This window comes from Bombina bombina, chromosome 1, assembly GCF_027579735.1.
Source record: "Bombina bombina isolate aBomBom1 chromosome 1, aBomBom1.pri, whole genome shotgun sequence".
NCBI lineage: Eukaryota > Metazoa > Chordata > Amphibia > Anura > Bombinatoridae > Bombina > Bombina bombina.
This window is the reverse complement of record NC_069499.1, coordinates 688993776-689020118: the sequence shown is the minus strand read 5'-3', so window position 1 is coordinate 689020118 and position 26343 is coordinate 688993776. Positions and strand designations below refer to the sequence as shown.

At 36.1% G+C, this 26343-nt stretch overlaps 1 protein-coding gene across 1 annotated transcript; it reads left to right on the top strand.

The window, feature by feature from the left end:
• The first annotated feature begins 11921 nt into the window (after window positions 1-11921).
• On the top strand, window positions 11922-25877 carry LOC128645880 (NF-kappa-B-repressing factor). The gene is made up of 4 exons (XM_053699186.1): window positions 11922-12229; window positions 12956-13080; window positions 16744-16950; window positions 23605-25877. The coding sequence occupies exons 1-4, from the start codon at window positions 12012-12014 to the stop codon at window positions 24768-24770; spliced, it is 1716 nt and encodes a 571-aa protein (XP_053555161.1). The 5' UTR covers window positions 11922-12011; the 3' UTR covers window positions 24771-25877.
• The last annotated feature ends 466 nt before the right edge of the window (window positions 25878-26343 follow it).

Sequence of the window (26343 nt, the reverse complement as noted above, 5' to 3'; positions counted from 1 at the left end):
CACACAATGACCCCTCTACGATATCACACATTTTGGAGAGTTTTTACTTTGGAATTTTAAAAATATAGGGCCCCAAATGTCCATTGAATTTCATAAATTGGCCCTTTTCAGCAAATTCACTTAGGAATAAAAAAGAAATCTCCCATTGTTCCACTAAAATTTCACCACAGCTAGCTCACACAATGACCCCTCTACGATATCACAAAGTTTGGAGATTTTTTGCTGTGGAATTTTAAAAATATTGGGACCCATATGTCCCCTCGAATTGCATAAATAGGCCCTTTTCAGGAAATTAACTTAGGAATAAAAAAGAAACCTCCCATTGTGCCACTAAAATTTCACCACAGCTAGCTCAGACAATGACCCCTCTACGGTATCACTAAGTTTGGACCATTTTTACTGTGGAATTTTAAAAATATTGGGCCCCAAATGTCCCTCAAATTGCAAAAATAGGCACTTTCCAAAAATTTGACTTTGGGATAAAAAAGAAATCTCCCATTGTGCCACTAAATTTCCACCACAGCTAGCTCACACAATGACCCCTCTACGATATCACACATTTTGGAGAGTTTTTACTGTGGAATTTTAAAAATATAGGGCCCCAAATGTCCCTTGAATTTCATAAATCGGCCCTTTTCAGCAAATTCACTTAGGAATAAAAAAGAAATCTTCCATTGTTCCACTAAAATTTCACCACAGCTAGCTCACACAATGACCCCTCTACGATATCACTAAGTTTGGACCATTTTTACTGTGGAATTTTAAAAATATTGGGCCCCAAATGTCCCTCAAATTGCAAAAATAGGCACTTTCCAAAAATTTGACTTTGGGATAAAAAAGAAATCTCCCATTGTGCCACTAAATTTCCACCACAGCTAGCTCACACAATGACCCCTCTACGATATAACACATTTTGGAGAGTTTTTACTGTGGAATTTTAAAAATATTGGGCCCCAAATGTCCCTTGAATTTCATAAATCGGCCCTTTTCAGCAAATTCACTTAGGAATAAAAAAGAAATCTCCCATTGTTCCACTAAATTCTCACCACAGCTAGCTCACACAATGACCCCTCTACGGTATCACTATAAGTTTGGACTATTTTTACTGTGGAATTTTAAAACTATTGGGCCCCAAATGTCCCTCAAATTGCAAAAATAGGCACTTTCCAAAAATTTCACTCTGGGATAAAAAAGAAATCTCCCATTGTGCCACTAAATTTCCACCACAGCTAGCTCACACAATGACCCCTCTACGATATCACACATTTTTGAGAGTTTTTACTGTGGAATTTTAAAAATATTGGGCCCCAAATGTCCCTTGAATTTCATAAATCGGCCCTTTTCAGCAAATTCACTTAGGAATAAAAAAGAAATCTCCCATTGTTCCACTAAAATTTCACCACAGCTAGCTCACACAATGACCCCTCTACGATATCACAAGGTTTGGAGACTTTTTACTGTGGAATTTTAAAAATATTGGGACCCATATGTCCCTCGAATTGCATAAATAGGCCATTTTCAGCAAATTAACTTAGGAATAAAAAAGAAATCTCCCATTGTGCCACTAAAATTTAACCACAGCTAGCTCACACAATGACCCCTCTACAGTATCACTAAGGTTGGACCATTTTTACTGTGGAATTTTAAAAATATTGGGCCCCAAATGTCCCTCAAATTGCAAAAATAGGCACTTTCCAAAAATTTGACTTTGGGATAAAAAAGAAATCTCCCATTGTGCCACTAAATTTCCACCACAGCTAGCTCACACAATGACCCCTCTACGATATCACACATTTTGGAGAGTTTTTACTGTGGAATTTTAAAAATATAGGGCCCCAAATGTGCCTTGAATTTCATAAATCGGCCCTTTTCAGCAAATTCACTTAGGAATAAAAAAGAAATCTCCCATTGTTCCACTAAAATTTCACCACAGCTAGCTCACACAATGACCCCTCTATGATATCACAAAGTTTGGAGACTTTTTACTGTGGAATTTTAAAAATATTGGGACCCATATGTCCCTCGAATTGCATAAATAGGCCCTTTTCAGCAAATTAACTTAGGAATAAAAAAGAAATCTCCCATTGTGCCACTAAAATTTCACCACAGCTAGCTCACACAATGACCCCTCTACGGTATCACTAAGTTTGGACCATTTTTACAGTGGAATTTTAAAAATATTGGGCCACAAATGTCCCTTGAATTTCATAAATCGGCCCTTTTCAGCAAATTCACTTAGGAATAAAAAAGAAATCTCCCATTGTTCCACTAAAATTTCACCACAGCTAGCTCAAACAATGACCCCTCTACGATATCACCAAGTTTGGAGACTTTTTACTGTAGAATTTTAAAAATATTGGGACCCATATGTCCCTCGAATTGCATAAATAGACACTTTTCAGCAAATTAACTTAGGAATAAAAAAGAAATCTCCCATTGTGCCACTAAAATTTCACCACAGCTAGCTCACACAATGACCCCTCTACGATATCACCAAGTTTGGAGACTTTTTACTGTAGAATTTTAAAAATATTGGGACCCATATGTCCCTCGAATTGCATAAATAGACACTTTTCAGCAAATTAACTTAGGAATAAAAAAGAAATCTCCCATTGTGCCACTAAAATTTCACCACAGCTAGCTCACACAATGACCCCTCTATGGTATCACTAAGTTTGGACCATTTTTACTGTGGAATTTTAAAAATATTGGGCCCCAAATGTCCCTTGAATTTCATAAATCGGCCCTTTTCAGCAAATTCACTTAGGAATAAAAAAGAAATCTCCCATTGTTCCACTAAAATTTCACCACAGCTAGCTCACACAATGACCCCTCTACGATATCACCAAGTTTGGAGACTTTTTACTGTAGAATTTTAAAAATATTGGGACCCATATGTCCCTCGAATTGCATAAATCGGCCCTTTTCAGCAAATTCACTTAGGAATAAAAAAGAAATCTCCCATTGTGCCACTAAAATTTCACCTCAGCTATCTCACACAATGACCCCTCTACGGTATCACTAAGTTTGGACCATTTTTACTGTGGAATTTTAAAAATATTTGGCCCCAAATGTCCCTCAATTTGCAAAAATAGGCACTTTCCAAAAATTTGACTTTGGGATAAAAAAGAAATCTCCCATTGTGCCACTAAATTTCCACCACAGCTAGCTCACACAATGACCCCTCTACGATATCACACATTTTGGAGAGTTTTTACTGTGGAATTTTAAAAATATTGGGCCCCAAATGTCCCTTTAATTTCATAAATCGGCCCTTTTCAGCAAATTCACTTAGGAATAAAAAAGAAATCTCCCGTTGTGCCACTAAAATTTCACCACAGCTAGCTCACACAATGACCCCTCTACGGTATCACTAAGTTTGGACCATTTTTACTGTGGAATTTTAAAAATATTTGGCCCCAAATGTCCCTCAATTTGCAAAAATAGGCACTTTCCAAAAATTTGACTTTGGGATAAAAAAAGAAATCTCCCATTGTGCCACTAAATTTCCACCACAGCTAGCTCAGACAATGACCCCTCTACGATATCACACATTTTGGAGAGTTTTTACTGTGGAATTTTAAAAATATTGGGCCCCAAATGTCCCTTGAATTTCATAAATCGGCCCTTTTCAGCAAATTCACTTAGGAATAAAAAAGAAATCTCCCATTGTGCCACTAAAATTTTTGTTGTTAAACATCAGTGCTAGAAAACTATAAAACAGCAGTGCCTTCTATTGTATTATTTTATATTTGTAAAATGATCTTTCATCACTCACTGACAGACAAAAGATTGAGATATTGGAGTGAAATGTCATGTCCTTTTTTAATTTTTTTTTTTTTTTGGGGGGGGGGGGGGGCAGTAGCTGGTGAAGCCACCTCCCTGAAATGAGGTTTTGCAGGTTGAGATGTCTGATAATATCATTTGAAAATTTAGACAAATACACTATGGTATAAAAGGGAGTATAAAAGCAAAACAAAAAATTTGAATTATTAAATAATTAGACATATATTTGAAACTCAATATTTTAAATATTCAAAAGTAAAAAATAATAATGATACTCTGTGAAAATTATACATTAAAAAGTACCCATACTTTGTAATATTATAGAGGGGTCATTGCTTTTTGCTTTTATACCTAAGTGAATTTTCTTGCAAGTGATGATTTTTGCAATTAGAGGGAAAATTTTGGTCCCAATATTTTTAAAATTCCACAGTAAAAACTCCCCATACTTTGTGATATCCTAGAGGGGTCATTGTGTGAGCTAGCTGTGGTGGAGATTTAGTGGCACAATGGAAGATTTCTTTTTTATCCCTAAGTGAATTTGCTTAAAATGGCATATTTATGCAATTTGAGGGACATTTGGGTCCCAATATTTTTAAAATTCCACAGTAAAAACTCTCCAAACCTTGTGATATCGTAGAGGGGTCATTGTGTGAGCTAGCTGTGGTGGAAATTTAGTGGCACAATGGGAGATTTTGCTTTTATCCCTACGTGAATTTGCTGACAATTGCCTATTTTTGCAATTTGAGGGACATTTGGGGCCCAATATTTTTAAAATTCCACTGTAAAAAGTGTCCAAACTTTGTGATATCGTAGAGGGGTCATTGTGTGAGCTAACTGTGGTGGAAATTTAGTGGCACAATGGGAGATTTCTTTTTTATCGCAAAGTGAAATTTTTGGAAAGTTCCTATTTTGGAAATTCAAGGTACATTTGGGGCCAAATATTTTTAAAATTACACAGTAAAAAATCCTCATAGTTTGTGATATCGTAGAGGGGTCATTGTGTGAGCTAGCTGTGGTGGAAATTTAGTGGCATAATGGGAGATTTCTTTTTTATCCCAAAGTCAAATTTTTGGAAAGTGCCTATTTTTGCAATTTGAGGGACATTTGGGGCCCAATATTTTTAAAATTCCACAGTAAAAATGGTCCAAACTTAGTGATACCGTAGAGGGGTCATTGTGTGAGCTAGCTGTGGTGGAAATTTAGTGGCATAATGGGAGATTTCTTTTTTATCCCAAAGTCAAATTTTTGGAAAGTGCCTATTTTTGCAATTTGAGGGACATTTGGGGCCCAATATTTTTAAAATTCCACAGTAAAAATGGTCCAAACTTAGTGATACCGTAGAGGGGTCATTGTGTGAGCTAGCTGTGGTGAAATTTTAGTGGCACAATGGGAGATTTCTTTTTTATTCCTAAGTTAATTTGCTGAAAAGGGCCTATTTATGCAATTCGAGGGACATATGGGTCCCAATATTTTTAAAATTCCACAGTAAAAAGTCTCCAAACTTTGTGATATCGTAGAGGGGTCATTGTGTGAGCTAGCTGTGGTGGAAATTTAGTGGCACAATGGGAGATTTATTTTTTATCCCAAAGTCAAATTTTTGGAAAGTGCCTATTTTTGCAATTTGAGGGACATTTGGGGCCCAATATTTTTAAAATTCCACAGTAAAAATGGTCCAAACTTAGTGATACCGTAGAGGGGTCATTGTGTGAGCTAGCTGTGGTGGAAATTTAGTGGCATAATGGGAGATTTCTTTTTTATCCCAAAGTCAAATTTTTGGAAAGTGCCTATTTTTGCAATTTGAGGCCCAATATTTTTAAAATTCCACAGTAAAAATAGTCCAAACTTAGTGATACTGTAGAGGGGTCATTGTGTGAGCTAGCTGTGGTTGAGATTTAGTGGCACAATGGAAGATTTCTTTCTTATCCCTAAGTGAATTTGCTTAAAATGGCATATTTATGCAATTTGAGGGACATTTGGGTCCCAATATTTTTAAAATTCCACAGTAAAAACTCTCCAAACCTTGTGATATCGTAGAGGGGTCATTGTGTGAGCTAGCTGTGGTGGAAATTTAGTGGCACAATGAGAGATTTTGCTTTTATCCCTACGTGAATTTGCTGACAATTGCCTATTTTTGCAATTTGAGGGACATTTGGGGCCCAATATTTTTAAAATTCCACTGTAAAAAGTGTCCAAACTTTGTGATATCGTAGAGGGGTCATTGTGTGAGCTAGCTGTGGTGGAAATTTAGTGGCACAATGGGAGATTTCTTTTTTATCGCAAAGTGAAATTTTTGGAAAGTTCCTATTTTGGAAATTCAAGGTACATTTGGGGCCCAATATTTTTAAAATTACACAGTAAAAAATCCTCATAGTTTGTGATATCGTAGAGGGGTCATTGTGTGAGCTAGCTGTGGTGGAAATTTAGTGGCATAATGGGAGATTTCTTTTTTATCCCAAAGTCAAATTTTTGGAAAGTGCCTATTTTTGCAATTTGAGGGACATTTGGGGCCCAATATTTTTAAAATTCCACAGTAAAAATGGTCCAAACTTAGTGATACCGTAGAGGGGTCATTGTGTGAGCTAGCTGTGGTGAAATTTTAGTGGCACAATGGGAGATTTCTTTTTTATTCCTAAGTTAATTTGCTGAAAAGGGCCTATTTATGCAATTCGAGGGACATATGGGTCCCAATATTTTTAAAATTCCACAGTAAAAAGTCTCCAAACTTTGTGATATCGTAGAGGGGTCATTGTGTGAGCTAGCTGTGGTGAAATTTTAGTGGAACAATGGGAGATTTCTTTTTTATTCCAAAGTGAATTTGCTGAAAAGGGTCGATTTATGAAATTCAAGGGACATTTGGGGCCCAATATTTTTAAAATTCCACAGTAAAAACTCTCCAAAATGTGTGATATCGTAGAGGGGTCATTGTGTGAGCTAGCTGTGGTGGAAATTTAGTGGCACAATGGGAGATTTCTTTTTTATCCCAAAGTCAAATTTTTGGAAAGTGCCTATTTTTGCAATTTGAGGCCCAATATTTTTAAAATTCCACAGTAAAAATAGTCCGAACTTAGTGATACTGTAGAGGGGTCATTGTGTGAGGTAGCTGTGGTGAATTTTTAGTGGCACAATGGGAGATTTCTTTTTTATTCCTAAGTTAATTTGCTGAAAAGGGCCTATTTATGCAATTCGAGGGACATATGGGTCCCAATATTTTTAAAATTCCACAGTAAAAAGTCTCCAAACTTTGTGATATTGTAGAGGGGTCATTGTGTGAGCTAGCTGTGGTGAAATTTTAGTGGAACAATGGGAGATTTCTTTTTTATTCCTAAGTGAATTTGCTGAAAAGGGCCGATTTATGAAATTCAAGGGACATTTGGGGCCCAATATTTTTAAAATTCCACAGTAAAAACTCTCCAAAATGTGTGATATCGTAGAGGGGTCATTGTGTGAGCTAGCTGTGGTGGAAATTTAGTGACTCAATGGGAGATTTCTTTTTTATCCCAAAGTGAAATTTTTGGAAAGTGCCTATTTTTGCAATTTGAGGGACATTTGGGGCCCAATATTTTTAAAATTCCACAGTAAAAACACCCCATACTTTGTGATATCGTAGAGGGGTCATTGTGTGAGCTAGCTGTGGTGGAAATTTAGTGGCACAATGGGAGATTTCTTTTTTATCCCAAAGTGAAATTTTTGGAAAGTGCCTATTTTTGCAATTTGAGGGACATTTGGGGCCCAATATTTTTAAAATTCCACAGTAAAAACACCCCATACTTTGTGATATCGTAGAGGGGTCATTGTGTGAGCTAGCTGTGGTGGAAATTTAGTGGCACAATGGGAGATTTCTTTTTTATCCCAAAGTGAAATTTTTGGAAAGTGCCTATTTTTGCAATTTGAGGGACATTTGGGGCCCAATATTTTTAAAATTCCACAGTAAAAACACCCCATACTTTGTGATATCGTAGAGGGGTCATTGTGTGAGCTAGCAGGGGTGGAAATTTTGTGGCACAATGAGAGATTTTGCTTTTATCCCTATGTGAATTTGCTGAAAATGGCCTATTTATGCAATTTGAGGCACAATATTTTTAAAATTCCACAGTAAAAACACCCCATACTTTGTGATATCGTAGAGGGGTCATTGTGTGAGCTAGCTGTGGTGGAAATTTAGTGGCACAATGGGAGATTTCTTTTTTATCCCAAAGTGAAATTTTTGGAAAGTGCCTATTTTTCCAATTTGAGGGACATTTGGGGCCCAATATTTTCAAAATACCACAGTAAAAAGTCTCCAAAATTTGTGATATTGTAGAGGGGTCATTGTGTGAGCTAGCTGTGGTGAAATTTTAGTGGCACAATGGGAGATTTCTTTTTTATTCCTAAGTGAATTTGCTGAAAAGGGCCAATTTATGCAATTCGAGGGACATTTGGGGCCCAATATTTTTAAAATTCCACAGTAAAAACTCTCCAAAATGTGTGATATCGTAGAGGGGTCATTGTGTGAGCTAGCTGTGGTGGAAATTTAGTGACACAATGGGAGATTTCTTTTTTATCCCAAAGTGAAATTTTTGGAAAGTGCCTATTTTTGCAATTTGAGGGACATTTGGGGCCCAATATTTTTAAAATTCCACAGTAAAAACACCCCATACTTTGTGATATCGTAGAGGGGTCATTGTGTGATCTAGCTGTGGTGGAAATTTAGTGACACAATGGGAGATTTCTTTTTTATCCCAAAGTGAAATTTTTGGAAAGTGCCTATTTTTGCAATTTGAGGGACATTTGGGGCCCAATATTTTTAAAATTCCACAGTAAAAACACCCCATACTTTGTGATATCGTAGAGGGGTCATTGTGTGAGCTAGCTGTGGTGGAAATTTAGTGGCACAATGGGAGATTTCTTTTTTATCCCAAAGTGAAATTTTTGGAAAGTGCCTATTTTTGCAATTTGAGGGACATTTGGGGCCCAATATTTTTAAAATTCCACAGTAAAAACACCCCATACTTTGTGATATCGTAGAGGGGTCATTGTGTGAGCTAGCTGTGGTGGAAATTTAGTGGCACAATGGGAGATTTCTTTTTTATCCCAAAGTGAAATTTTTGGAAAGTGCCTATTTTTGCAATTTGAGGGACATTTGGGGCCCAATATTTTTAAAATTCCACAGTAAAAACACCCCATACTTTGTGATATCGTAGAAGGGTCATTGTGTGAGCTAGCAGGGGTGGAAATTTTGTGGCACAATGAGAGATTTTGCTTTTATCCCTATGTGAATTTGCTGAAAATGGCCTATTTATGCAATTTGAGGCACAATATTTTTAAAATTCCACAGTAAAAACACCCCATACTTTGCGATATCGTAGAGGGGTCATTGTGTGAGCTAGCTGTGGTGGAAATTTAGTGGCACAATGGGAGATTTCTTTTTTATCCCAAAGTGAAATTTTTGGAAAGTGCCTATTTTTCCAATTTGAGGGACATTTGGGGCCCAATATTTTCAAAATACCACAGTAAAAAGTCTCCAAAATTTGTGATATTGTAGAGGGGTCATTGTGTGAGCTAGCTGTGGTGAAATTTTAGTGGCACAATGGGAGATTTCTTTTTTATTCCTAAGTGAATTTGCTGAAAAGGGCCAATTTATGCAATTCGAGGGACATTTGGGGCCCAATATTTTTAAAATTCCACAGTAAAAACTCTCCAAAATGTGTGATATCGTAGAGGGGTCATTGTGTGAGCTAGCTGTGGTGGAAATTTAGTGACACAATGGGAGATTTCTTTTTTATCCCAAAGTGAAATTTTTGGAAAGTGCCTATTTTTGCAATTTGAGGGACATTTGGGGCCCAATATTTTTAAAATTCCACAGTAAAAACACCCCATACTTTGTGATATCGTAGAGGGGTCATTGTGTGATCTAGCTGTGGTGGAAATTTAGTGACACAATGGGAGATTTCTTTTTTATCCCAAAGTGAAATTTTTGGAAAGTGCCTATTTTTGCAATTTGAGGGACATTTGGGGCCCAATATTTTTAAAATTCCACAGTAAAAACACCCCATACTTTGTGATATCGTAGAGGGGTCATTGTGTGAGCTAGCTGTGGTGGAAATTTAGTGGCACAATGGGAGATTTCTTTTTTATCCCAAAGTGAAATTTTTGGAAAGTGCCTATTTTTGCAATTTGAGGGACATTTGAGGCCCAATATTTTTAAAATTCCACAGTAAAAACACCCCATACTTTGTAATATCGTAGAGGGGTCATTGTGTGAGCTAGCAGGGGTGGAAATTTTGTGGCACAATGGGAGATTTTGCTTTTATCCCTATGTGAATTTGCTGAAAATGGCCTATTTATGCAATTTGAGGCACAATATTTTTAAAATTCCACAGTAAAAACACCCCATACTTTGTGATATCGTAGAGAGGTCATTGTGTGAGCTAGCTGTGGTGGAAATTTAGTGGCACAATGGGAGATTTCTTTTTTATCCCAAAGTGAAATTTTTGGAAAGTGCCTATTTTTCCAATTTGAGGGACATTTGGGGCCCAATATTTTTAAAATTCCACAGTAAAAAGTCTCCAAAATTTGTGATATTGTAGAGGGGTCATTGTGTGAGCTAGCTGTGGTGAAATTTTAGTGGCACAATGGGAGATTTCTTTTTTATTCCTAAGTGAATTTGCTGAAAAGGGCTAATTTATGCAATTCGAGGGACATTTGGGGCCCAATATTTTTAAAATTCCACAGTAAAAACTCTCCAAAATTTGTGATATCGTAGAGGGGTCATTGTGTGAGCTAGCTGTGGTGAAATTTTAGTGGCACAATGGGAGATTTCTTTTTTATTCCTAAGTGAATTTGCTGAAAAGGGCCAATTTATGCAATTCGAGGGACATTTGGGGCCCAATATTTTTAAAATTCCACAGTAAAAACTCCAAAATTTATGATATCGTAGAAGGGTCATTGTGTGAGCTAGCTGTGGTGAAAATGTAGTGGCACAATGGGAGATTTTTCTTTTATCCCTAAGTGAAATTGCTTGAAAGTGATGATTTTTGCAATTTTAGGGACGTTTGGGGCCCTATATTTTTAAAATTCCACACTAAAAAGTTTCCATACTTTGTGATATCTTAGTGGGGTCATTGTTTGAACTAGCTGTGGTGAAAATGTAGTGGCACAATGGGGAATTTTGTTTTTAACGCTTAGAGAAATGCTGGAATGACTTTTTTTTTTACATTTGAGTGACATTTATAAGAAAAATGCTTGTGGTATTCATTAAAACATTTCTTATTAGCATATATGTATGGTACAGCCTTTAACCCTTTCGTGACAGGGTTAAAGTGCCTACATCGGAACAACTGTTCCGATGTAGACAAATTGAAACTACGCGATCGTGCATACGATCGCGAGATTTCAATTATTGGATCGCATCTGGGGGCGTCCCTACAATCCTAGGAACGCCCTCCAGACCGCGATTAAATCCCTGAAGCACAGAAGGCTTCAGGACAGCCGTTAGTTATGACGTTCCATTCCGTCATAACGGCTTTAAAGCCCAGTCTAATTATGACGGAATGGAACGGCATAACGGCTTTAAAAGGTTAATAGTCTTAAGAAAGTACTAACAAATAAGTGTCTGATAGCTCCAAAACAGTGTCTGATAGCTTGACTTGGATTTTTAAACTGTCTGATAGCTTGACTACTGTTATCTGTGCATCTTATTTTTTATAGTAGTGTCTTTTACATGCAGTTGTTATTATATGAAAATGAGTGTATACTGTCCCTTTAAGGATTTCACCTGAATGAGTCCCTGCGTCTAACTACATCACGATTTGTCAACTTGTATTCAAACACATATGCAGTACTATTACTACTCAAATTCAAAGCAAGGAGTCGGGTTAATAAGTTAAAATAAATATATATTTTACTCTTTGATTAAAAAAAGGAAAACATGACATTTAAAGTGCTGTAAATAAGTCGTATCGCCATTGCTCTCTCTCCCACATTATTTTTCTCCTTCGTGTCAGACAAAAAACCAGGCCCCGGCTCATCAGCTTGCGCCTCAGCACAAGAAGAAAATGCCAATTGCCTTAGTTCAAGCACATTTAGTCCCCACCTCCTTTGCTTTGAGTAGTAACTCCCAAGCAACCACTGTGTCACGTGACTGTGGTGACCTCACGGGTGCTTTAACAATTTGGAAACTAGCTACTGCCCTGCCTGTTGGGTCGTTATATGGAGTTAGTTGCAGATTTCACATTTCTTATCCAGCGATGATGGCTTCCAAGTGTCAGCTGCCCATCTGTATTGGACGAGATCAGGAGAAGCCATTGTCCCTGGAAGATTTCCGCCAGTACCACGAGAGTGACAAGCACTGGGATGCCCGCAAGCAATTTCTGGCCCGGCATCTGCACCTTTACCCTGGCAGCAAACTAGACCAGCTAATTTCTTTGTCTGTGGTGTGGAGTAATATCGTCTTCATTGGTAACAGGTAAGACAAGGCTTCTACTAACAAATCAGGTTGTTTGCAGATCATTTTTAAACTAATTTAGATAGAAGCATTAAAGGGACAGTAAATCTAAATTAAACTTTCATGGGTTAGATTGGAGAGAGTATGCCATTTTAAACGACTTTCTATTTTACGTTCTAATTTGCTTTATTCTTTTTGGTGTTCTTTTTTGAAAAGCATACCCAGCTTCACTGGGAGCTAGCTGCGGATTAGTGGCAGGACATTAGTTTTTTATCTTTGCCTCATCGTGTTGAGCTAGCTCCCAGTAATGCATTGCTGCTCTTTCAAATAGAATACCAAGAAAACAAAGCAATTTTGATGTAAATTGGAAGGTTGTTTAAAAGTGCATGTTGCATCTGAACCATGAAAGAAGTTTGTGTTTTAATGTGAATTTAATGCATCCTAGCTCAGTGTTTCTCAATTCTAGTCCTGTAGGAACCTGAAAAAGGACTAAATGTAGCCACCAATCAACAAGCGCTACCCAGGGTTCTGTACCAAAAACGAGCCCGCTCCTAAGCTTACATACATTCCTGCTTTTTTTCAATAAAGATGCCAAGAGAATGAAGAAAAATTGATAATAGGAGTAAATTAGAAAGTTGCTTAAAATTGCATGCTCAATCTGAATCATGGAAGAAAGACAATGTTTTTCATATCCCTTTATGCACACACATAAACTCAAGTAAATTGGTTAAACCATTTTTTACACAGGTATGGGGAACATCTTACTAAAAAAGTCCTTCAGATGGGGGAAGGAATTGATGTTGGTGAGATACCATCTTATGAACTGGTACCTGGTACAAAGGCATCTAAAAGACCCTGCAATTCAGATCTTGGTAAGTTACGCCTGAGCGTTTTCAATGATACACTTAATAAATAATCAGAAAATGCTTTGTGAAATGTATGCATAACTAATTCTAAAGGGACACGGAAGCAGAGTTGGTTTACTTGGTGCTATGGGTTACCAGTTTCTTTGCTACTGTGTCACAGGCTAGCAGGAAGGAGCTGATGTGCAGATGCGATCAAATTCCTGTATAAAAGAAGGAAATCTGTGCTGATTAGTTCAGGCACTTTGAGAAAAAAACGCCCATTTTTACAGCATTTAGAAACATTGGAAAGTTACATTGCCTAAAATATTTGTTTGTTTTCTAAAGAAAAGTTAGCCATTTCAATTCAATGTCATGGAGGGGTCATTTTAAAAGTTAGTGGTAATGTGCTATTAATATGGAACTTTAAATATATTTTAATACAACCAGTTTCCAATATTGCTGAATGAGCCAATAATTATTAAAGGGACACAATACTTGTATGCTAAATCTCTTGAAAGTGATGCAGCATAACTGTAAAAAGTTGACATGAAAATATCACCTGAACATCTTTGTAAAAAGGTAAGATATTTTACTTCAAAATTTCTTCAGCTCACCAGAGTAAGTGCTCTGTGAACAGTTTTACTTTAGCTGCTGTCCAGCTGCAAGTTATATATATAAAAAAAAGCCAATCATCATCAGCAGTGCTGAGGTCATGCTTTGCTTTGATCATGAAATTTCACTGAATTTTGACTAATTGCATATGAACAATGCACACTCCCTTAAAAGTCCTAGGACTAGCATCCTGATTGGCCGCTTAAAATCTCTTTAAAAACAAGGGCACTTTAATTCATCAAAATTGACATTTCACTCCTTTTCTTCAAAAACTTACCTTTAATCCTAAATGCCGCTCCAGCGATTCCCCCGGTCGTCGGACGCCTCTTCTAACATCAGAAATGACAAATCCAGCTTCCTCCAATCACGGCTTTCCCCCAGGGAGATCATGGCCTGATGCAACGCCATGATTGGAGGAAGCCGGATTCGTCATTTTGGACCCGCGAAGAGGACTTGCGACGTGCGGAGGAAGCGCTGCAGCTGCTGACAGGATTAAAAGGTAAGTTTTTGAAGACAAGGAGTGAAATGTCAATTTTGATGAATTAAAGTGCCCTTGTTTTTAATAGGTTTATTAAAAACCGGGTACTAATTCATCCAAATTGACCTTCACTTTTAAGTGGGTTGTGAATACTTAGGAAATTATGACGTAAAATATCTTCCTTTTTTACATAGAGATGTTCAGGTGATAGTTTCTAGTCAGCTTTTTACAGCTATGTTGCATCTCTTTCAAGTGCTTCAAATTAGCTGAAATTAAAAGGGACATTAAATACTAAATAAATGCTAGATAGAAGATAGAATGATGCATTCAATAAAAATATTAGTCTGAGAACAACATGTAGATGTATTTTGTAAAGTTTAATTAGCTGTTTAAATATTGAAAAAATAAGTGTAAAGATACAGTGTCTATAAAACAATGGGAGCTGCCATGTTGTAACGTAGGCCAATTAGGGACAATTATAAATAGCTCACTAGAGTGTGCAGCCAATGGCTGTGTGGAATATAATATTTATCATTTTATATTACTATGTCAAAGTGTTTTAATGTCCCTTTAAGTATTTCACTGCGAACCTTGGAAATTTGAAGTAAATGTAGTGTGTATGTGTGTATGTGTGTATATGTATGTATGTGTATATATATAAATCAATGTAAATATTTGCATAGGAAATTAGTACATCTAAGCAAGTATCCCCGCTTGCCCCCAGAAATTCTTAATATGCAATGTTTCCAATGCACAAGAGAATTGTGGGTAAGATATGCAAATTAGGTATGCAAATTCTCAGTTTTTTTTGCTTCAAAATACTGTTTTAACACAGCGATCCTTTTAAACAGGAATATGACAGCAAACCAGAAATCACTCACTATACAAGCCTGTTTCGTTCTTTTTAGAACTCATCAGTAGGAGATAGATTTCTGATTGCTGCATTGGAAAAGCTATTTTCATGGTTAAACCAAAATTCATTAAAATTATGGGGGGGAGATAAAAAACTGAAATTAAAATCCTCCATGTCTCAAAATTAAATCAATGTAAATATTTGCATATATATATATATATATATATATATATATATATATATATATATATATTTTTTTTTTTTCTATCTAAAAGAACAAGCGCACAAGGCACCTCTCATAGTGCAATACATTTATTATAATAGAAAGATTAAAAAGTCACAAGTAAAACTTTCCATGCAATGGGTACTCCCAAATAGTCCTCAATCAAATGAGGTAAGGTACAAGCCGTTGTGTATAGGTACAGTTGTTCCCCTGCAGCTGCTATCCAGATGATGTTGGTCGTAACAGGAGATGACAGTAATTTGCAAAGGTCGAATACTAGGGCTAGCAGAGGCACATCAAATCCACCAGGGACAATTTGTGTCTCACAACAATGCCCAATAATATATTTACCAAGTGGGGTAAGCACAGACAGTCAGTTACTTCCGTGATATATATATAAATAAATAATCTCCAAATTAAATGCACTCACAGGACCTTTTTGGGTTTACGAAATCCAAAATTTTAATTAACGTTTCGGAGCTGTACAAATCCCCTTCATCAGAACAACTTAATCATGTGAAAAGCAGAATACTTATAGGGCAAACAATTACAGATGTTACATATAACTTACAGGACTTTGTAAATTTATTGCATTTTAAAGCATCAGTATTAATGCGATGTGTGTGTGCCTTACTAATGGTGTTTGCCATAGTGACCTTAATAAACAAGAAAGGAACCAAAATAATAAGACACTTACATAGGAGATAAGGAATCACTTTTGAAAATACCACACAAATGAGCTGCTGCCCAAACACTGTTGCCATGACAACTACACATGAATAGTTGGCAAGCTTAGGTTAAATGGTGATATCTGATCACTTAACATGATGTTAATATAGTGTGTATAAGCAAATATGGTGTTCTAGACTGGTACATAAATAGATAAATTGTATGTTTGGCGCCACTTGAATTGTATGAGGTTTGTAATCCCTTAATTGTTTGCCCTATAGGTATTCTGCTTTTCACATGATTAAGTTGTTCTGATGAAGGGGATTTGTACATCTCCGAAACGTTAATTTAAAATTTTGGATTTCTTCACCCAAAAGGTCCTGTGAGTGCATTTCATTTGGAGATATTATTTACACATTTGCACCCAGGTAGCTGCCAGCAGATGGGTGGATCAGCTATTTGCAGTATATATATATAGTGTGTGTTTGTTTATTTCATGCAATTTGTGTTTTTTAGTTAAAGGACCGGTAGCTTTGTATAATCAACAAATGCATGATAAAAAGACAATAACACTTAGTCTGAACTTCAAATGAGTAGTAGTATGTATATTTCCATTCCTACTGTATCATGTGACAGCCATCAGCTAATCACAAATTCATATACGTATAGGCTGTGAATTCTTGCACATGCTCAGTAGGAGCTGGTGACTCAAAAAGTGTAAATCTAAAAAGACTGTGCACATTTTGTTAATGAAAGTAATTTGGAAAGTTGTTTAAAATTGCCTGCTCTATCTGAATCATGAACGTTTAATTTTGACTTGAGGGTCCCTTTTAATAAACTGATTTATTTTTGCAGATGTACAGCCTCAACGAAAGGTTGGGCCAAGTTATGGCTCTCGGCTACGTTTTGAACCTATGCGTTTTGTAGCCAGCAGTATAAAAGAAGAAACTATGGACACTCATAAATCAAATGCACGCGAGACTTCAAACGCTTCCTATTCATTTATGAATTCAGTGGATGCCTTCAGACGCAAGTTTTATAACCTTGAGCAGCAAAGCAGAGGTGAGGATATTTCCTGGTATAAATAAGCAGAATTATTCTATAAAATTGGAATCTCACTGTTTATCTCTGTTTTAGAGCTCTTGGTCAACATTTCTGATAAGTGGGGAATAAACAAATATTTTTCAAGTCAACCAAGTATTAAAGGGATAGCGCACCTTATAATTACAAGACATTCCTGTTGTGTTGCTACAAAATAACATATCCGCCAAGTCTTAACATTTTTACAGCATTACAAATTATCACCCTTTTCTATGCAATTAATTTTTCAATAGCCAAACACCACCCACCATCTGTCTTATTTGAAGGGGCCAATCTAGGCTTTACTCCACAGACAACAAGTCTAGCCACTGTCATAAAGGTAGTTTAATGAATTGTTTCTCTGTTGTTTTCTGATAAAGCAAATTAGAAACAGATATGTAGCAAGTTAGCCTTGAGAAGTCAGCTGGTGCATTTCAACTTCTGAGAATTAGCAATTGCTCAATTTTCAGAGCTAAATTACATGAAAGGCAGCAAAAGAAATAATGAAAATATATTGTAAAGTAGTGAGTGAGTGAGTGAGTTTAGTGCCCTTTCTTTTTACAAACTGATCACTGAAAGTCCAGTTTATTTTTACTGATGGTAAATCCTAGTGTTTTTTAAACACTCGGATTAACCATCACTTTAATTATGCATAAACATTTTATATACAAATCTTAAGGTGTTTACTGTCCCTTTAAAGGGATAGGAAACAGTCTGTTTCATTTTTGTAATAAAACACTAAGCAGTAGGTTATAGTTCATATATAATAGTTGTAGTATATGTATTTTTTTTTCATAATTTTAAATGGGTTTTACCTTTTTTATATCATTATTTTTTTCCAGTTTGTGTAGTGTCCATTACTTCCTGTCACAGCCCTACAATGAGGCTGGGGTCTCTACAGGAAGGCTTATTTAGCTTGATGTTATAAAACTTCTAGCGTAGCACTAGCTGGTTTAGTATTTAGTGAGGCATCAGTGAATGCAAAATCAAAAGAAAGAAATGTATAGAGAAATCAGAATTCTGAACAAAGTGTTATTGATAAATGTGAAACATAGTCTGGGTAGTATTAAGTACTGGGCATGCATGGCTGCTACTGGAACTAATTTACTTTACCATTAGCAGCAGCAGCAGACGCTAAAAGGCTTACATTTAGATGCAAAAAGTCACATATTATACAGGTAATTGTGATTCCTATGTCAATAACCTGCTACTTACAGGGGCATGAGACCCTCATTTGAAAGAGTTTTTTTTTTATCTTTGATGTGAGCGGCACTGTGTGTGCTGTATGTTGCCTTTATGGCATAGGGAGTCGTTTGTTGTTTTTTTCAGTTTCAGGGGTTTGGATTTTTGCTCTATATCCATTTTGGACTTAATTCCAGACTTTATATGTAAACTGGAAAACTGGATCATTTTTCTGCATTAGTTCAGTATGCATCTGATTCCCCTTTTCAGGTGTATTCTTCTGTCTTTGGATATATTGCAATAAATATAATTATGTTATATCAAACAATATATGTTTAAAGGCACATTAAAAGAAAGAATGTTATTCCACGATTCAGATAGGGCATGCAATTTTGAACTTTCCAATTTACTTCTATTATAAAATTTGCTTCACTCACTTAATATCATTTGTTGAAGAAGCATCAATGCACCACTGGGAGCTAGCAGAATACATCAGGTGAGCAATGACAAGGCATATATGTACAGCCGCCAATCAGCAGCTAGCTCCCTATAGTACATTGCTGCTTCTGAACCTACCTGTGTATGCTTTTCAACAGAGGATATCAAGAGAATGAAGCAAATTAGATAATATTAAATTGCAATGTTGTTTAAAGGGACAGTCTTCTCCTTAATTTTTATTGTTTATAAAGATGGATAATGCCTTTACTGCCAATTTCCCAGCTTTGCACAACCAACATTGATATATTAATATACTTTATAACATTTAAACCTCTAAATGTCTGCCTGTTTCTAAGCCCCTGCAGGCTGCCTTTATCTAAGGGCATTTTTATGTTTTTTCACAGCAAGACGCTGCTCGCTCATGTGTGCCACATAGAGAACATTGTATTAACTCCCATGTGGAGTTATTTATGAGTCTGCATTCATTGTCTAAAATGCAAGTCCTTTAAAGGGACAGTCAACTCAAAAATTGTTATTGTTTTAAAAGATAGATAACCCATTTATTACCCATTCCCCAGTTTTGCATAGAAAATATGGTTATATTAATACACTTTACCTCTGTGATTACCTTGTTTCTAAGGATCTTCTGACTGCCCCCTGATCACATGACTTTATCTATTGACTTGTATTTAAGCCAATTAGTGCTGTGTTGTTAGAATCTACAGCCGTCAGCACAATGTTATCTATATGGCTCACATGAACTAGCTTCCCCTGATGTGAAAAGCAAATACAAAAACATGTGATCATGGGGCTGTCTTTAGGGACAGGCAGAAATTTAGAAGTTTAAAGGTTATAAAGTACAGTATGTTTAATATAACCATGCTTTTTGTGCACAGTTGGGAAATGGGTAATAAAGGCATTATCTATCTTTTTAAACCATAACAATTTTTGCGTTGACTGTCCCTTTAAATAGAACTGAGAGAAGGTGACCATCTAGAGGCTTAGATACAAGGTAATCACAGAGATAAAAAGTATATTAATATAACTGTATTGGTTGTGCAAAACTGGGGAATGGGTAATAAAGGGATTATCTGTCTTTTTAAACAATAAACAATTTGGAGTAGATTGTCTCTTTAAAATATAATGGTATATCTGAATTATGTATTCCTTTAACATGCCTTTTTATGAAAGCCTTCGTTCATCTATTAGTTATCATGTCTAATTAACCCCACAGGCCAATTCTTTCCTATTAAAATATGTTTGCTATGTGTAAACATTGTAAAGAAATCCACAAAAGGTTTTCATTCTTAGAAATATTTGTTCGGGAATTTATTTCAAACATCAGTGTTCCTTTTAAGTGCTGCGATTAAAATAGTTACCAAAATTTTAAATTGAATAGACCCAATAGTGTGTCTTAGTTTGCCTGGTGAGAAGACCATATATAGAGTTAGCCTAGGAATAAAGTGACTCTGAGAGTTGATTGATTTCACTGTCTTACACCGCTACACTCAGGCTCTCTTTTACCCTCCCAAACAATGGAATCGTAATAGCCTTCAGGGAACACATTTTCTGTAGGTCTGGGGATGATCGATGCATAACTTGTCTCTTGTCATTGGCTCACCAGATGTGTTCATATGGAGTTGACTTTAACTATGTATTAACCCATTTGCAGGTTCTAAACACGCAGTTACATGCAATAATAATGTTTTATTTGAGAAAAAAAATTATGTCCCTGTAAAACATTGTAGAAGACGATGCTCATTTTTTCAAAACTTGATTTGAAGAAACTTTTTTTTTTTTCTTTTCTTAACACCTACAACACTTTTTAGGTATAAAACTTTTCTAATGCTAAAAAACATTTTTGTTTAATTGCATAGATAAAAATTATAGACATCCATGTTTCATAATATAAGAACAAGTTGTTTTTTTATGCAAACTCGGTATGCCAGAATTCAGATTATTATAGCCTATGGTGAATAAATAATCTTGATTTTATTAAAGACAGTAGGCGAATAGTTTGCATCAAATCTTTACTGAATCCAAACAGCAGCAATGAAAACATGCAGAGAAAAAAATAACATAGTAACAAGACTGCACCAATCAGCACACAGCAGCCTATTAAACTGTAATGAACAAGTCCAGCACTTCCTCTTTTCTTTGATCATAAGACAGCGGAACCAATCCTGAAGAAAACAACAAACTCCAAAATATCCATCCTAGACCAAAATGGAACAGCGATACCCAGGAACGGAGAAACGGATGACCTGGTCCGTAGATAAGGGAGAACATAAAATCCACAGTCACGTAAAGAGAAAAAACACAAAGTAACAACAATCCCAGAAAAGGAAAATCAACAGCAATAACATCATTTAGATTACATTTTCAAAAAACAAAATCTTATTATATAATGGGAGGGAAAAGAAGGGGGGAGAAATATTCGCCTCCTGTCTTTAATAAAATCAATTATTATTTATTCACCATAGGCTATAATAATCTGAATTTTATGGCAAGACAGGAGGCGAATATTTTGCATTTTTAAAGCACTTTCATAATTAAAAAAAAAATAAAAATAAAAAAAATAATTTAAAATATTTGTCAGAGTCGAAGCTCTGATGTCCCTCTTGAAAACCTTGGGGAAGGAGGGTTTTTTAAACCTCATTTTACCTATGGGGAGGAGGTTCTATCACCTCTATGTGAAAAGCCCAGGGAAGGGGCTAAAAGCCTTCGAGCTGGAGTTATGCCTCTATGTGAGATTGGGAGATATAGGGTCTTCTTAAAAAAATTGTGAAGATAAAAGAGACTCTGATATATTGAGCTACAGAGTTTAGAGCAAGTCTCATATGAATTAAGGGATACCTCTGAAAAGGGCTTAAGGATGATTTAATACGTTGGCCATGGCTGATACAAACTTTCAAAGGCAAAAAACTACTTAGAAGAAGGAAGAGGATAGAAAATAGAAATACACAAGGAAAATACATTTTCAAAGGAAGAATAAAACTTGGAAAGTAAAGGAAATAAAAGCACCTGAGCTAGTCATTGGTCAGGCACGCGTCCGCATGGACTCACAGCACCGGAGGAGATATACAAAATACATTAAAGAGATAGTATAGCCCAAATCAATCCAATATTTACCTTAGATTAGACTATCCCTCCAAGAGAAAGAATAGGTAAAAGGATTAGAGGAGTACTAAGAAAGAAGCTGGTTAGTACAGAACAGATTAAACAATACTCCTAAGTGAGATGCCGGGAGAGGGACGTGAGGCCTTCCAAAGCCGCTTGAAAGAAGCATGGGAGACAGTTCTGGAATGTGTTGAGAGGGTTTATGATCCACTTTAAAAGAGGGGGAAAGGATTTATTTACAGGGTGACAGCAAAGGTCAAAAAAATTTGAGGCGCGTCTCACGCAACCGCACGGTTTATAACACTGGTCAGGGGACTTGTCTAAATTTAATATAATGTGAAAAAAAACGGGGGTCCTAAGCACGGCACCTGATGGAAAGAAGTTTTGTGAAAAATGAAATGAGGCCTGGCTACTGGCCACACACACTCTGCACACTGTACTAAATAAAGCTTTGCAAGAAAAGAAATAAGGCCTGGAAACTGGCCTAATATACAAACATCGTGCAGGCATGCAGGCTGTAAACCTATTTCCTGTTCCAATATAAAACAAACAATTACATATAGGATAAGAATATGAAAAATAAAGGGATAAGAATATAAAGAACTTAGGAAAGAAACCATATATAATAGTTTTACAGAAAAGTCTTAAGCAAGATAAACAGAATAGAGACTAAAGAACCTAGGAAAGAAACCTATATAATGGTTTATATTATATTCTAAAACAAAGATAAACAGATTAGTTATCTTAAAGTGAAAGTAAATCCTAGCGTTTTGCAAACGCTAGGATTTACTATTGAAACAAAGGGCATTTTCATTCATGAAGTATAAGATACTTTATGTAGAAAGCTCCTTTATTTGATTCAATCGATCGCCGCTCTTAGCTCCTACAGCAGAGCACGACTAAAAATTTTTTGTCTAAGAGGTGACGTTTTCACCTCTTAGCCAATAGCAGTGCAGTAAATCCGGCTCCCATGGGCGCCAAGCTGGATTTACCGCACGGCTATTGGCTAAGAGGTGAAAACGTCACCTCTTAGGCAATTTTTTTTTAGCTGTGCTCTGCTGTAGGAGCTAAGAGCAGTGATCGAATCATGAAGTATCTTATATGTATGAAATGAATGAAAGTGCCCTTTATTTGTTTCAATAGTAAACGCTAGTGTTTGTAAAACGCTAGGATTTACATTCACTTTACGCAAAGATAATCAAAATACATTAACATTTGAGGGAAAAAATGAATACATGACCTGCTGTCTGGAAGCAGCAAAGAAAAGAGGAAGTGCTGGACTTGTTCATTACAGTTTATTAGGTTGCTGTGTGCTGATTGGTGCAGTCTTGTTACTGTTATTATTTTTTTCTCTGTATGTTTTCTTTGCTGCTGTTTGGATTCAATAAAGATTTGATGCTTAAAGGGACATGAAACCCAAAAATTTTCTTTCATGATTCTGATAGATAATACAATTTTAAACAACTTTCCAATTTACTTCATTTATTTTGCTTCCTTCTCTTTGTTATCCTTTGCTGAAAAGTTTATCTAGGCAAGTTCAGGAACAGCAGAGAACCTGGGTTCTAGCTGCTGGTTGGTTGCTGCAAATATATACCGACTGTCATTGGCTCACTCATGTGTTCAGTTAGAAACCAGTAGTGCATTGCTTCTCCTTCAACAAAGCATACCAAGAGAATGAAGCAAATTAGATAATAGAAGTAAATAAAGTTGTTTAAAATTGTATTCTCTATCTGAATCACAAAACATTTTTTTTGGGTTTCATGTCCCTTTTAATATGAAGCCTCCTGTCTTGCCATAAAATCTAGTTTACCTTTTAAAATTAGTATTTTCCATACTGAAGCATTGTTTTTTATTTGCTTGTTTCTTCGTTATTTAGTGTATTTATTCATTTTGCAGATGACCAAATTCGGAAGACGTCTGCACTAAGCTCTGGGTCAGAGAGGCCATATGAAACAGAAGACTTGTCAGTCTACACCACAGAAGAGGACGATCCGGATTGTGAAGCAAATAGTCTGCATAGTCCAGAAGCTAACAATGCAAATATTCATTCTAATAACTTTAGACATGAGGAATCTGATTGCAAACGTAATCCTTGTCCCTCGTTTTATACATCTGATGGCAACAGCAGGCAAAAGTGTATAACTTCCCATACAAAATCCTATCCAGAAGTTATGGTAACTTGTGCAGATGATTCACTCAGCACGGAATTGCTACCAGGACATATGCAGCAAGTGAATTCTCAGGATAGTGATGGGTCTTTAACTGCACAGGAAGAATCTGGCCCTATAAAAGGGATAGTATTGCCAAAACCGTTCATCCTTACAGAAAATGCCAGCAATGCAGTGAGTATCTTAAATAACTCGGCTATGCTTAACAAAATGGTGGTTGACTATAAGTACGATATGATGCCTAACAATACATGGAGGTGTAGAGTGTTTGTGCAGGATCAATGCGTATCTGAAGAATATGGAAATAAAAAGAGCAGTAAACACGCAGCAGCTGAGGCAGCTGTGGAAATTCTCAAGAAGATGCAGCCTAATCTGCAAAATCAAAATGGTCCCACAATAAGCAACATGAAAAAAGCCCCTATGGAAAATGCAATTTCTAGAAGCCAGCTATGTGGTTTGTCCTCTAAAGCGGCGTATAGGCAGCCAATCAAAGAGGATAACATTGGAAATCAACTGCTAAGGAAGATGGGATGGACTGGTGGAGGATTGGGGAGGGAGGGGGCAGGAAGAGCTGAGCCTGTTTTTGTAATGGAACAGTCTGGTCGTGCAGGAATCGGTTTGCCTTCAATTAGTCGTAAATTGAATGCAAGAGATGTTGAGCAGATTATAAGAAATTATGCTAAATCACATGACCAGAATGACCTTACTTTCTCTATGGAATTTACCAATGAGGAGAGAAAGTCAATACATCAAATAGTTCATAAATATGGGCTCAGGAGCAAATCTTATGGAAAGGGTACTGAAAGGTATTTAGTAGTAAGCAGGAAAGTAAGTGAGCAAGCACTGATTAATCAACTTAGACAGTTTTACTCATTAAAACCATCTTGTAATTAGCCCGTTTTTAGTAGATAGCTATATGAGATTTGACCCTTTTTATTGCCATAATGTGCTATCACTGTGCAGTGTAATATATTTTAGTTCTCTGTCAGTAATCACTTGCAGATGTTCTTCATTTTTTCATTATTTGATAAAAGATATTTGTTATTCTGTGCATGAGTTCAACACTTTGGACCAGATATTCAAAAGCTCCTTGGAATAGAGAGAAATCACACAAAATCTTTGGGATTTTTTTTTTTTAGATCTTGTATTGTAATGTAGGTCTCTCTCCTCATACAAAACCCTTACATAGTGAGATAAATATCTTACAAATTAAAATTTGTGTTTCTAACATTTTTTTTTAGGAACCTCTTCATAATGACGAGATGTCTTAGATCATCTCGCCTTATCAGCAAGCTTTTAAATATCAAGCCCTACGTAAGTGAATTAAACCGCTCTGCAGATCAGTCTGGGAAAAACTGCTGACTATCAAACCAAGCACAGGTGGAAATAAGTTTTTGTTTTAGTCGTTACTCAGTCCTTAAAGGGACACTGAACCCAAAACTTTTATTTTGTGATTCAGATGGAGCATGCAATTTTAAGCGACTTTTTCTAATTTACTCCTATTATCAAATTTTCTTCATTCTCTTGGTATGTTTATTTGAAAAGCAAGAATGTAAGTTTAGATGCCGGCCCATTTTTGGTGAACAACCTGGGTTGTCCTTGCTGATTGGACAGCACCAATAAAGAAGTGCTGTCCAGGGTTCTGAACCAAAACATTGCTGGCTCCTTAGCTGAGATGCCTTCTTTTTTAAATAAAGATATCAAATGAACAAAGAAAATTTGATAATAGAAGTAAATTAGAAAGTTGCTTAAAATTGCATGCTCTATCTGAATCGTGAAAGAAAAAATTTGGGTTCAGTGTCCCTTTAACTAGCTTTTGGGATCATAGAAAAGATCTGTTGCTAATCACACATCGTCTTAGCCAACATTAATTTATTTATACTCCTGTGTTTGTAACAGGTCACAAATTAGACGTTATACAAACAATTACAAAGAAATATTGTATAAAAAAAATAAAGAAGTGCAGTTTCAAATGTAAAATAAATATCCATTGTTAATCTATTACCTTTTCCTGGATGGACACAACACAAGTAATACCTTCCTTACTGTTCAAATCTTAAAAATTCAATAACTCTTCAAGTCTTGGAGACACACTTGCCCTTCTTACTCTACTCTTTTAATGTAATGTAAACAATGACATGCTCTAATTCAATAGAGCGTTTAAAGGGACACTCAAGTCAAAGTTAAACTTTCATGATTCAGATAGAACATGCAATTTTAAACAACTTTCTAATTTACTTCCATTAACAAAATGTGTACAGTTTATTTACACTGTTTGAGTCACCAGCTCCTACTGAGCATGTGCAAGAATTCACATAATATATGTATGCATTTGTGATTGGCTGATGGATGTCACATGCTACAGGATGAATGGAGATAGACAAAACTTTGAAATTTGTCAGAAAAAAATCTACCATTAATTTCAAGTTCAGACTAAGTGCTTATACACTGTCTTGTTATCATGCAA